Source organism: Mirounga leonina, unplaced genomic scaffold, assembly GCF_011800145.1.
Source record: "Mirounga leonina isolate KUSES-001 unplaced genomic scaffold, KU_Mleo_1.0 Mir_95, whole genome shotgun sequence".
NCBI classification, from domain to species: Eukaryota; Metazoa; Chordata; class Mammalia; order Carnivora; family Phocidae; genus Mirounga; species Mirounga leonina.
This window is the reverse complement of record NW_023270865.1, coordinates 25,714,765-25,727,921: the sequence shown is the minus strand read 5'-3', so window position 1 is coordinate 25,727,921 and position 13,157 is coordinate 25,714,765. Positions and strand designations below refer to the sequence as shown.

Below are 13,157 nucleotides of genomic sequence, written 5' to 3'. Positions count from 1 at the left end.
TGAGGCCATGTGTCCTGGAACAAACTCAAGCTATGAACAGCAGCCAAAGAAAACAGTGTGAAGCATTTGGCAGGCAGACTTTCTGTGATGACTAGCTCTGGAGACTACTCGTTTTGACTTGGCCAGTGGACAGAACTTGGCTTTTTCCCCTAGAGTTTTATCCCTTTTGTAAGCAAAGGCTGAAGTCAACAGGCTATAGTTCAGTTTGGATACATAATCAGCCTGGGACAGAAAAATTTTTTTCCCATGCTAAGCACCTCATGGACTTAAAAAAATCAAATATGAAATGAAGCTGTCTGCAAAACACCTATTATGCAAACATTTTGGCTGCTAAAATAGTGTTGTAAGTCATAAAAAAATGAAGACTATAGGGTTTTTCAGAATTTTTGGTGCTTATAACCTAATGGATTAGTAGCGTTAGTTTAGTAAACTAGCTTTAAAGAGGATATGTGGATATTTCTTGATAACGCTGATGCTGTATCATCCAGTACTGCACCAGTTGGATATCTCAGGTGAGATGTGCATGTCAGGCATTCACTTCTGGAACATGAGCCGTGAGTAGATATGTGACTGTGCCTATGAGATCGAGTGTGTGCTGAATCAGCTATAGCCAGGAGAGATTAATCACCTGCCTGCATTCCAATACTCACTGTGTATCCAGTCCTGTCTTACAGAATGCCAGCTTTTCAAGTTTCGCCATTTGGGATCTCTGAGCTCTAAATATACAACCTTACTCTAACATGGTGGTAAGGAACAACCTAATGTGACTAAAACACGGCAGTGATTACTAAGAGAGATCTTTAAAAGCTACCTTATTGTTCTATATGTATTTCATTCCTTTAATTAAAATATTCAGAGAGTGTTGGCAATAGAGAAGGCACTCTGATGGAAGATAATCAAAGATAGTGTGTGAGGCTGATCTCACACATATATAAAATAGCAAAGTGATCTGAAGGATTTTAAGAAAGGAATGAACCCAGAAGAATATCCTTTCTGGATCATTTCTCATATCTGAAATTTTACCACTAGAGCAATTCTTTCTCCCTCTCCTCCTTTTCTTTCTAACAGTTTCCTGTAGCTTTCTCTGTTAAAGGGCAAATACTCCTGGTATGTTGCTATATAAGGCTTCATGAGATAGTGGACATCATATAAACCTTGATTTCTGACTCTGTCCTTACTAATGGAAAAGTTACTAAACTTCTTTTAGACTCATTGGGTTTTGTGGGGATTCAACTTTATTATATATATGTTTATACATACATATATACATACACATACATATACATATACATACATATATACACATATATATAACAGAAATTAATGGCCGTACCTATATATATATAAACCCTCATCTATCTTTCCTAAAAAATAATGGATGTTCAATAAACAGTAATTTCCTGCTTTTCTTAAACTAGCAAACTAGCAAAATACCTAGGTAGTATTTTCTTTCCCTGCTCTTTCTTGACATTAAGGCAGAGGTTTGTAACTTGGGGTCTATGGGGAGAAAACGAGGTTCTGTGAACTTGAATGAGGAACAATTATGTCTTTATTTGCATTAACCTTTAGCTGAAATTTTATGTTTCCTTCAATTAAAAATGTAAGCTACAAACCACAGCAATAATGGCAATACCAATATGAGACTTCATCAACAATAGGAATAACAATATTTTCATGTCACATTATAAAATTTACAGAAAGTTTGAAACATGATTTATATTCATGATTACTTTGAATTGATAGTTATTAAACTGCTACTAGATCTTGTTATTGAATGCATCAATAAAGACGCACACATAGATTCGGCAGCAGCCACTGAACAGACCGGACTTAACTTGCACACACACCTCGCTCCGCTTCCTCTGCAACCATGTTTGACAAACCTGATACAGCTGAGATTGAGAAATTCGATAAGTCAAAATTGAAGAAGTCAGAAACGCAAGAGAGAAATCCACTGCCTTCAAAAGAAACGATTGAACAGGAGAAGCAAGCAGGCGAATCGTAGTGATTCACAAGCATTGCCTTCTTATTTTCCTTCTTTTAGCTGTTTAACTTTGTAAGATGCAAAGTGGTTGGATCAAGTTTAAATGACTATGCTGCCCCTTTTCACATCAAAGAATCGAGAACTACTGACAACGAAGGCGCCTGCCTCTCCCATCTGCCTGTCTGGCTGGCAGGGAAGGAAAAGAACTTGCATGTTGGTGAAGGAAGAAGCTGGGTGGGACGACAGTGAAATCGAGAGTAAAAACCAAGCTGGTCCGGGGTGTCCTGCAGGCTGTAAAATGCGGTTTAATCAGAGTGTCCTTTTTTTTGTTAAAATGATTTTAATTATTGGAATGCACAATTTTTTTAATATGCAATAAAAAGTTCTAAAACCTGGAAAAAAAAAGATGCACACATATTACTATTTCACAAATTTAGTGATTTGAAAAGTGTATTTCATTATAATTGGTTTTATTTTTAACTTTATGCATTTTATTTTATGGATTTAGAAACATTATTCTAAGAAGAGATCCATGTGCAGTAAAAGAAAAAAGTTAAAACATGTTATTTGTACTTATTCAATAGTGATGTTTGTTGTATCAACTTCTTTTGTAAGGTTTAGTCATGTGATCACTTACACTTAGGGTTTTTAATCATTAGGCTCTGGACATGACTTTTTTTTAGTAATTTACCATTTTATTCAAAAAATTCACCACAGTGATTAAGTTTATTATTGAACAGCTAAAATCTTTGTGTATAGATGACATTAAACTATAGCATATCTATACAATAGAATACAAACTAGTATAAAAAGGAATGAAGAATAGTTATATATACTACTGTGGAATAACTTTCAGGATATACTGTTAATTTAAAAAAGAAAAAGAAAGGGCACCTGGGTGGCTTACTCGTTAAGCGTCTGCCTTCGGCTCAGGTCACGATCCCAGGGTCCTGGGATCAAGTCCCGCATCGGGCTCCCTGCTCGGTGGGAAGCCTGCTTCTCCCTTTCCCACTCCCCCTGCTTGTGTTCCCTCTCTTACTGTGTCTCTCTCTGTCAAATAAATAAATAAAATCTTAAAAAAAAAAAGGGGGCGCCTGGGTGACTCAGTCGTTAAGCGTCTGCCTTCGGCTCAGGTCATGATCCCAGGGTCCTGGGATCGAGCCCCACATCGGGCTCCCTGCTCAGCGGGAAGCCTGCTTCTCCCTCTCCCACTCCCCCTGCTTGTGTTCCCTCTCTCGCTGTGTCTCTCTCTGTCAAATAAATAAATAAAATCTTAAAAAAAAATCAAAGAAAAAAAAAAGAGGACAAATGTGTGTAGTATTCCCTTTTATCTAAGAAAGAGGTATATAAATAAATGTATAATAAAAATATATTCTAGCTACCTTACTTTTATAAAAATGACCTAAATGAAATGAGATATCCTCGATTAGGTCCTGGAACAGAAAGAGGATGTTAATGGAAAAACTAGTGAAATATGAGTAAAAGTCTGTAATTTAGTTGTTAGTGTTGTGCCAGTGTTAATTTCTCATTTTTGACAAATGCATGGTTATGTGAGATGTCAACATTGGGGAAAGCTCGATGAAGGGCATATAGACCTCTCTCTGCTATCTTTGCAACTTTTCTGAAAACTGAAAATTATTTGAAAATAAAGTTTAAGAAAAGAATAAAGAAAAATGGAAGGATAAACCAGAAATTAATAAAAATGTTTAGTGGGAAGGAAGGAAGAGATTAGAGATAGTAAGGATAGAAACTAGAAACCTCCGAACATACATGGTTTCATAGATCGAACTCAGCCTAACCACTGAAATGTTGTATGTAATTATAAGACAGAATTAAAGAAAAAAGTCCCTAAAATCACAAGTAAAATGAAACATACTGTACCTACTTTTGCATTGCTGGCTTAGTCACATTGATTTCAAGTAATTTTAAAACAATAATTTGACTACGCACTGCTAGTGGGATATGTCCTATGGCCAAAACAAACTGCAAAAAAAAATTTAAACTGCGTTTTAAAAGATTTTATTTATTTATTTGAGAGAGAGAGAGAGAGAGAGCAAAAGTGGGGGGGAGGGGCAGAGGGAGAAGTAGATTCCCTGCTTAGCAGGGAGCCTGACCCAGGGCTCGATCCCAGGACCCCTGGATCATGGCCTGAGCCTAAGGCAGATGCTTAACTGACTGAGCCACCCAGGCGCCCGAGTACTGTTATTTTGAACCAACCTTTATATATGTGTGTGTACGTGTGTATAATATATAGTAAGATAACACTAATAAATACGTTAATGTCATTACTAAATCAGTATTTTTAGTATAAGATAAAGTGATAAAAACATAAAATCAAAGAAGTAAAAAAGCTCTGTAGTTATATATTTGAATTGGAAATACTGGTTTGAATTTTTTTTAAGAAGAATACTGGTTTGAATTTATGATGACTTTCTCATAAAAATGATCAGTGATAACATGATTTCCTAATTTATTGGTAACTAAAAACAGCAAATTAGATGGTGGTAAAAAGGAAGGTCTGCTCCTTATAGCTACTGTCAAATGAGAGGAAAAGGTATTTGGGGTAATGAGTACAGGAGGAAATCATACTTCATACTTCATCATTGAGGATGTTACAGTAAAATGAATTATATTTGTAGTCATGATTTGAATCAAGAAAAGCTCCATTTATGACCATGTCCTCTGTTGGAGAGCAGTCAAATGTTTTACTATATTAGAAAATAAATAGAACATGTTTTAGCATTAAAATGTAAGTATCAGGTGTATCAAAATTTATGTGGCTTTCTTTCTTCCCAGATGATACTGAAAAATGAGGAGTGATTATTTTGGAAACACTTCCGAATGTGAGCTAATGTCTCCTATTAATTTGCACCAGGTGATTACTTAAAGCATCTTGGTAGGAATAACAAGTGTCTGGTCTGAGTCTATAATTATGAAAGTAATTGGCTGATAAGTAGTTATGTGAATCCATGTGCCTCTCAGAATGTAAGTGCTGCTGAATAGGTCACTGCAAGATGATCAGGGCTGTCTAAATATACAGTTAATCTCCAAATGAATTTGGAGTATCTTTTCCTTTCCCCATAGTACTTTGCACTTGAGACATCACTATGCTGACTTAAAATTTTTTCAACCTAACTCCCTCTCCTTGTTTATCTCTTCATGTCTTAAAAATTACTAGCATTATAATTTGCTTTACATTTTAAACTTATGATTTATTGAGTCACTAAGTTCGGCTATCAATGGCATAGAATAGTGTTAGTTGAACTTTTCCTTAGGTGAGGTAGTCAGGCATTAATAGCTTTCTTTTTTGGTAGAACAGTGTAATTTCTTTAACTACATTTTTCTGTTTTCTGGAACTAAAAGCAGAGAAATATACTGAAATAATCACATAAGGAGAACAGGTGTTCTTATTCTTCAATAAATCAATACATTGTATAAAATGTATTAATTCATTCTCTCCTAAATATCTATATATTAAGCCCTATGCTAGATACTATAATAGATAGAGGTGGATTATAGAGAGAGAGTGCCCCTCATCACATTCTTGCTATTACTGCCATTCTTTCATACTGTCTAAAATTCATTACATGGGGGCGCCTGGGTGGCTCAGTCAGTTAAGCATCTGCCTTGGGCTCAGATCATAATCCCAGGGTCCTGGCATCAAGTCCCACATCAGGCCCTTTGCTCAGCAGGGAGCCAGCTTCTCCCTCTGCCTCTGCTTCCCACCCCCACATCCCGGACCGCCCCCCCCCCCCCCCGCCGGCCTTCTCACTCTCTCAAAAAAATAAATGAAAATCTTAAAAAAAAAATCCCTTACATAGTTATGTAAACTTTCTCAATTGCTATTCGTGTATTTTAACAAGCTTTTAAGATGCATAGATACTTGGAGTTGTTAGAGGACTGTCATTTTAGTGTTAGTAAAATCAGAGTCCTTTCCTTTTAACACCTTGCTGAAGAAAACTTCATTGAGAGAATAAACTTTTTTTTTTTATGGGGCTCAGAGAAGAAATAGTTGATTAATTTGGCACATTAGATATGAGTAGTGGGGACATTTGGACAGCTAGAAGACAAATAAGGTCATTGGGAGTACCTAAGGAATCTAGAGTAAGGGGGAGAAAGAAGTAAGAAAAGGAAGATCCATTTCTAAGGACAAACTGCTTTTATAATGGCACGGTGGATTGGACTGACATTGTATTCTACCTCAGTCATTTCTCTTGGTGTCTCATTCCTTACTCCATCCTCTCTCCCATCTTTCCTCTTGACCTCTTTTGTTGAGGCTGTTTTTTTTGTTTGTTTGTTTTTTAGGACATATTGATCAGAATATTCTCACCCATTTCCATATCAACAAATCTGCCAGAATGTATTTTAAAAACACATGCCAAGTAATATCATTTACTTGCTTAAAATATTCCAATGGCTTCCCAGTGCACTTAGAATAAAAGTCTAACTCTATACCTCAGCCTACAAAAGTCTACTTGATCTGGCCCAAGCTTCTTCTATGACCTCATTTCCCACTGTTCTGTCCTTATGCTTCAGCCACATTTCTCGATGATTTGGATACACTGAGTATATTTCTGGTTGAAGCCTTTTGAACTTGATATTGGGTCTCTATGCCTGTTGACTCTTTTCTTAGACCTTTGTATCTCACCCACTCCCATGTCACTCTCTAAATGGAAATACCTTATTTTTTGTTTACTTGTTTTGTTTCTCCTGTCCCACTAGAATATTAACTCCATGAGGGTAGAGACTTGCTCTGTGATATTCTCCAGTATTTTCCACTGTTCATTAAAGATGTGTTGAATCAATAAACGGAGCAAATTTCATTGTGTTTTATGTTTTTTATTTTAGGGTACCACCTTCTGTAAATAGTGTCACATTTTCATTGAATTTTCTCTTAAGTAAAAGCCCAAAGCTTCAAATAATATATAAATATATGCATAAACTGAAAAAAAACCTTTGCTTTATATTTAAGTCCCTCTAATTTGGGGGGAAGTTGAGATGATAAGAGAGCACATAGCTAGCTCTCTTTTTCTTATAGTTCATATTTATGCTGAAAAGCAGAAAACATAGTCTTAAGTTCATGGGATGTGTTCTCTAGTGGTTGGTCAGTGGTAGCCAGGGAATGTCCTCTCTTATTGAATAACAAAATGAGCAAGATGAATGTCAAACCAACACTATTGCTTTTTATCATATGTTATTTTATTCTTATTATACCAACATCCTTCTCACTCTCATGTCCTCCAACTAGTTTGGAAGCTCTTTAAGGATGGAAATTCTATTTCCCAGTAGTGTCTAGCATAGTGCTAGAGGCACAGTAAATAACCAGTAATCATTTCTGGTCAAATAATAATAATAATGAAAATAACTTCAGTTTTATATAGATTTTAGCAGACTGGGAAGAAGTAACACATCTTTTCTTACAAAAACCCAGTGATGTAGAAAAACAAATATTTTCTTCCTTTTACAGTTTGAAAGACTGAGATTGCAGAGTTTACCAGAATAGCCTAGATTCATTTAGCTGGTAGTGGCTAAACTGGGACTAGGGACTCCTGGGAGAGTGTCCTGTTCCATCTAAGAACTCCCATCTCCAAATGACACATTGTTAGTGATGATGACATTGCTTAAAAATTAAAATGAGTAATTAATTTCAGGTAAGATTTAGTGAAACACTGTCCATCCTTTGATAGCAGAGTGACAATGTAAATTAAGTATTTGGAAGAGAAATCACATACAATTTACAGATACCAGAGAGACCACTGAGTATATGCGGGCATTTTGGATGGTAGAAGAGCAGATGGTTCCAGTGGGCCTTCTGAGCCTTCAGGGCATATTGTGCTTTCCAAACTTGCTTATAACCTGCTCAATGTGCCACAAAATTACCTCACTATTGGCAAGTGCAGTAGTGTCAAGCAACTTTGCTCTTCTAACAATTTTGAAAACTATGAATCTCCTTGCACATTTTTAAATTGACATCCGAAATTGTTATTATAAGAGAAATAGTTACAATGATGTAATTGCCATTGTATTGTAAACATTGACACAATTAAGACTATTGTATCACTTTTTAGAATGTGTCCAATGGCACATAAATGCAGTTTTCTACTAAAATGCAATAACTGTTTTAAAAATGCAGGAATAAGCTCTTCTTAACAGTTGGAAATTTTATATCTCTTTCTCCTAAAACTTCAATTTTTATTCCATTTTTCTCTCGGAATTCAAAATGTCACTAGCCTTATTCTTAATGTTGTTTATGGACCACTTATTATATACCTTTAAAAAAGATATGTATTCATTATATGATAATAAATTAATGTTAAAAACTAATTTCCTGTGACCATAAGGCACAAAGTATTTAAAAACATTATTCTGGATTGCATTATCACTACAAGTATTCTCAGTGCATGGTTAATAAAAAGAAGATAATATATATTAAAATTGTTGATAATTATTGACAAAGAAAGCAAATTTTTATTAGAAATACCCTTACTAATATGATACATAGGGCATGTCTTTTCCCACCCAGTTCATGTATCTATGGGCACTGTTTGTTGCTTGGATGAAACAGGATTTGACATTAATTTTATTTGTATTTTTCAAGATTTTATTTATTTATTTGAGAGAGAGCAAATGAAAGAGAGAGAGAGAGAGCATGAGCAGGGGGGAGCGGCAGAGGGAGAGGGATAAGCAAACTCCCCGCTGAGTAGGGAACCTGATGCAGGGCTAGATCCCAGGACCCTGGGATCATGACCTGAGCTGAAGGCAGATGCTTAACCCACTGAGCCACCCAGATGCCCCTATTTCTATTTTTAAATACATAAATACTGATAAATCTTGTTCATACAAATAAATATATGAGAATGGAAGAAGTTTGTTGTAGCAGTATTAGTGTGAAATTATAGAAATATTCACTCAGTTCTTTGATTTTTTTTTTCTGTAGTAAATGCCAAAATTCACATGATGAACTTTCATCAAGATTAATTTTAATGATCTATCAGCTGACAAGTTGATTTTGGTCTTCCAATTTTGCCAAAAGCAAAGAATTTACAACTACACGATTTACGAAAGGTTTTGCTACACTGTCATTAGAATAATTCATTTTCTTAGTACTGATGCAGATATTTGAAAAAGTTTCTTCATTTGGTGTCCCAGAAGTTTTGACATTTGTGGGTCATGAACCATGAGCTGGTAAAAGATTCTGGCTGGATAAAAACTTCTGTCTGTCGTTTGTAAAGAGGCAGGAGATTGTGACAGAGCACTACAGGCATATTCTCAGGCAGATCAGTTTTACTAAACAGAATGTATGGAAATTGAGAGTTTGGGAATGTAATTATCTGTAAAGCCATTTGAACACGACTGGATTAATGGACCAACTGTGGGAGCTGAATGAAACACTCTGATAAACACAATCAGGAAAAGGATGATCACAATCTGCCACCATTCACATTTTCTTAATTATTGTTAATTGTCCCAGTGTAGAGGAAAGCTCCCAAAATGGCCAAATACAATGGTTTTTCATTGATATCTCAGAAAATTGCTAAGTCAGTAGGAGAAAATAAGACATGTCTTCAACTATTGTCATTTGGAGATGTTTTGCTTATTTTTTGAAACTAGAAATCTAGTGTTTGCTGAAGGCAAAAGGGTTTGCATTTTTTGCAGGGATAAATAATATGAGGTGGCAAGATTATGAGATAGGCAATGTTGATTTTTGGTGATTTCACACATCTTCCTTCAGCATATGTTTTTCTTTTCTCAGATTCTTCAGTTCAACTCTTGAGTTGCTACAATGATCCACCCACCCCCAACCCTTAACCCTGTCTCCACGCAACTGAATTTTAAGGGGAAATTCTTGGAGAGCCTAAAACCTTCAAGACACAAAGAATGCAAGATAGAGAATAGTGACAGGCAGTTCTTTTGTAGTAAAATGTCACTCCCTCAAACATATTTCATAGATAATGCTACTTATTTCTTTCTTCCATGGGCAGCTCTGTGAGACCGGGGAGGATAAGGGGCAATGTAGTTCTGTGTGCTGGACCAGTGCATATTCTGTAGGCCAAGTAGTATTTTTGTAAGCCAAATGGCCTCTTTAGATTGATTTCCAAGACTGGGTTATTTAGATCAGATTCACGAGATACAAATATTGCATATCATATGAAACTGAAGACCATGACCAGATACTGACCTCCCAGAATGTGGTACCAAAAGATTAACAAATGGATGAAATTTGGGTTTCTGACATCAATTTGGCTTTTAAAAAGGAGTTGTAAGCATTGGTAGTGATAAGTAGGCAAAATACTGTTGCATGTAAGTCTAAATAAACAAAATGATAGGAGCAGACTGAATATAAATAGATGAAAGTTTTCTTTAGGGCTAAGATAAAGCACAGAGCAAAGCAGGATCTTCATTTATGATTATAGCATTTGGTTTGGGTTCATTGCCCTTGAGAAGAATAAGTAAATCTGTGTATTTTCATAAATCTTCCATGCTGTTTTATTTTTAATGAAAGCCTGTACATCAGTTTAAAAAGAAATAGTATTCTTGAGTCTCTATAGCTCCCCACTTCTGTAGTTAACAAGCCACTACCCTATAATTTCTTTTAATGGAGCCAGGATTTTGTTAAAGAAACAAAACCATTCTGAACAAGTCTATAAGAAGATGTTAAGCTGTTGTGTTTTATATTCCAAGGAAAGTTCTTCCAGCACAGTAAGCTGTAGCCATCATGATAAACCTGTGAGCCGGTCATCAGAGTATTTCTATATTGCTCATGAAGTCTTAGTATATTTTATATCCTGTACAGTGTATGAGATAAATCAAAATTAAATCTTACAACAGGTATGTTCCTCTACGGGCTTATTCCAGAGTAACCCCCTTAAAGCATGTCATTTATACATAGATCATAGAACTTCTGCATTTATAGGACCTGAGGAGATCTTTAGTCTATTTTTCAAAAAGATTTAGAGATCTAAAGATTTGTCAAAGACTGCATCATGAGTTTGTTCCAGAGCTATGACTGAGCTTAAATCTCCTGACTCCCAATTCAGTACTCTTCCCGCTATTCCAGTTGGCCTCCTGAGACAGCCCACTGGCCATGTGTGCACACACACAGGAGGTACCAGAAAAGCAGGAAATAATAGTTAAAGACCTTTCACTTGTCTTTCCAGAGCCTGTCGGAGAGTATTTGACTCCAACCATTGAATCAAAGTAAAGTCTTTAGAAACATCAGGGTATTTATTCTTTACACCAATGACCAGATTTAGACTTGTCTGAGATTTAGGATGTTTGGTGAATTATAACATCAATGATATTTCCCCTTATATTTTAAAAGAGATATGTCAAAGAAATGCTGGGATGTGGCAGAAATCCACTGGTTAGGATCCAAGTATAGAGACAAACAAAGCAACTCTGAATGAGCTGAATTTGTTTGCTTTGACATTTACAACCTTAAAAACTCTATTTATACCAGAAGATGCTCTGTTTGAAGTTAGGTGAGAATTTTGGAGCTCTAACTGCATGTCTTCTCATTTGCTCTGTGTAGCTTCCCCTTCAGAGATCTCTGGGCTTCTATAAAAACACCACTTGGAAACCACTGGGCTAGTAAGTTGACTTTCAAAGAAATCTGCTTAAAAGTACAGAAATATCACTTTATTCCTATATTCTTTCTTTAACTCAACAAATATTTACAGGGGCACCTGGGTGGCTCAGTTGGTTGAGCGACTGCCTTCGGCTCAGGTCATGATCCTGGAGTCCCTGGATTGAGTACCGCATCAGGCTCCCTGCTCAGCGGGGGGCCTGCTTCTCCCTCTGACCCTCTTCTCTCTTGTGCTGTCTCTCATTCTCTCTCTCAAATAAATAAATAAAATCTTTAAAAAAAATATTTACATAGAGTGGTATTTTATACCAATTTATGATGTGATATTTTTCAATCTTGGGATAATTAATATTAATTATTAATATCAATATTAATATTGAGCTGGTTCCTCAATAACAGTTCTTTTTACATATCAGTTATTGGATAGCAGAGTAGACTTTACCAAGTGTTTTCATATATGTGACTCACCTTGATCTTTATAACAATACTGCAAAACATATTTTAAATATTCATTTCACAGGTGAGGCAGCTGAGCCTCAGAAAAATTAAGTGACTTGTCCAAGGCCACATAGCTAAGGTCCAGAAACCTGCATCTCAACCTAAGGCTTCTGACCACATGTCTAGGCTTTTTGGACAGTTTTCTATAATGGGGAATTAACTACATGAGTTTGCCCTTTGTCTTGGTACAATTTGTGAAATTGCTAGTATAATCTGCAGTCAAGAAATTAATTAAATCCAAATTTGGTTTAGAAAGTGCTGAAAAGCATGACTTTCATTCCCACTGGACCTCACTAACTAAGCTAATTTACAATAGAGAATTAAAATCTCCATGGTGATTATAACTGAAGCTTAAACATGTTTATTTGTAACTTGGAATCCTAGATTGTTTTCATTAGTATTTGCTTCAAGATTCGTGTTTCTTATTGAAGCATATTAGTGTCTGTGGGTCCTATAATCAGAGCCATCTCTAGATATTGAAGAGATTTTCCCTAAATTTCCCTCTCTATTCTTTGTGCACTGGTGGGAGGGTAATGACTCAAGGAGGTAGGTGATAGGGATGTCATCCTGCCTGCAGATGCACAAAAGACCTACAGTTGTGTGAACATAAATAATCCACAGGTTCATTGTTTCATGCCAAAAGGGACAGAATTTCTCTCATTTCACTCTTAAACTGCCCTTTTATTACATCATTTTAAAATTCATCACTGTGTGTATGTCCATTTTCATCAAACTTTACTTCATCAAAGTAACAGATTTAGAAATAGAAAAGTAAGTGTACACTTATTTTTCTTCTCAAGCCCTGTCCCTCTTGGGGGAAAAGTTGTTGCTGAGAGGCACCAGCATGAGTCTTTTGTTTTCACAGATTGTATAGCTGTGCACTGTACCTATATACTGAGCAAAAAGAGTAGCACACAACACAAAACCAGTCATCTGGTGGGCAAAGAAGAATCAAGAGCGGGTGAAAGTGGCAGTGAGATTTTGGCTGTTTCTTTTTAAGACCATGTCTTGTCTGCCTAAAATATGAGATTGGAGAATTTCTGGCTCCAGTGTATAAGTCTGACGAGATTTGGGGAATCCTTTCCATTT

General features: G+C 36.0%; 1 protein-coding gene and 1 long non-coding RNA gene across 3 annotated transcripts; both read left to right on the top strand.

The window, feature by feature from the left end:
- Positions 1 to 236: 236 nt before the first annotated feature.
- On the top strand, positions 237 to 12,343 carry LOC118006258. Of its 2 annotated transcripts, XR_004678028.1 has the most exons (4): positions 237 to 512; positions 4,781 to 4,859; positions 11,517 to 11,575; positions 11,665 to 12,343. It is a non-coding gene; the product is annotated as an uncharacterized LOC118006258 (long non-coding RNA). The 2 variants fall into 2 exon arrangements; XR_004678027.1 differs by lacking the exon at positions 11,665 to 12,343 and having other exon boundaries at positions 9,738 to 11,650.
- LOC118006256 (thymosin beta-4-like) lies at positions 1,376 to 2,235 on the top strand. The gene has a single exon (XM_034998844.1). It carries the CDS (start codon positions 1,871 to 1,873, stop codon positions 2,003 to 2,005), a length of 135 nt encoding a protein of 44 aa, XP_034854735.1. The 5' UTR covers positions 1,376 to 1,870; the 3' UTR covers positions 2,006 to 2,235.
- Positions 12,344 to 13,157: the final 814 nt, after the last annotated feature.

Bases quoted from the DNA above. Each gene is read 5' to 3' on its own strand.
- LOC118006256 (XM_034998844.1), top strand. From the start codon at position 1,871: ATGTTTGACAAACCTGATACAGCTGAGATTGAGAAATTCGATAAGTCA.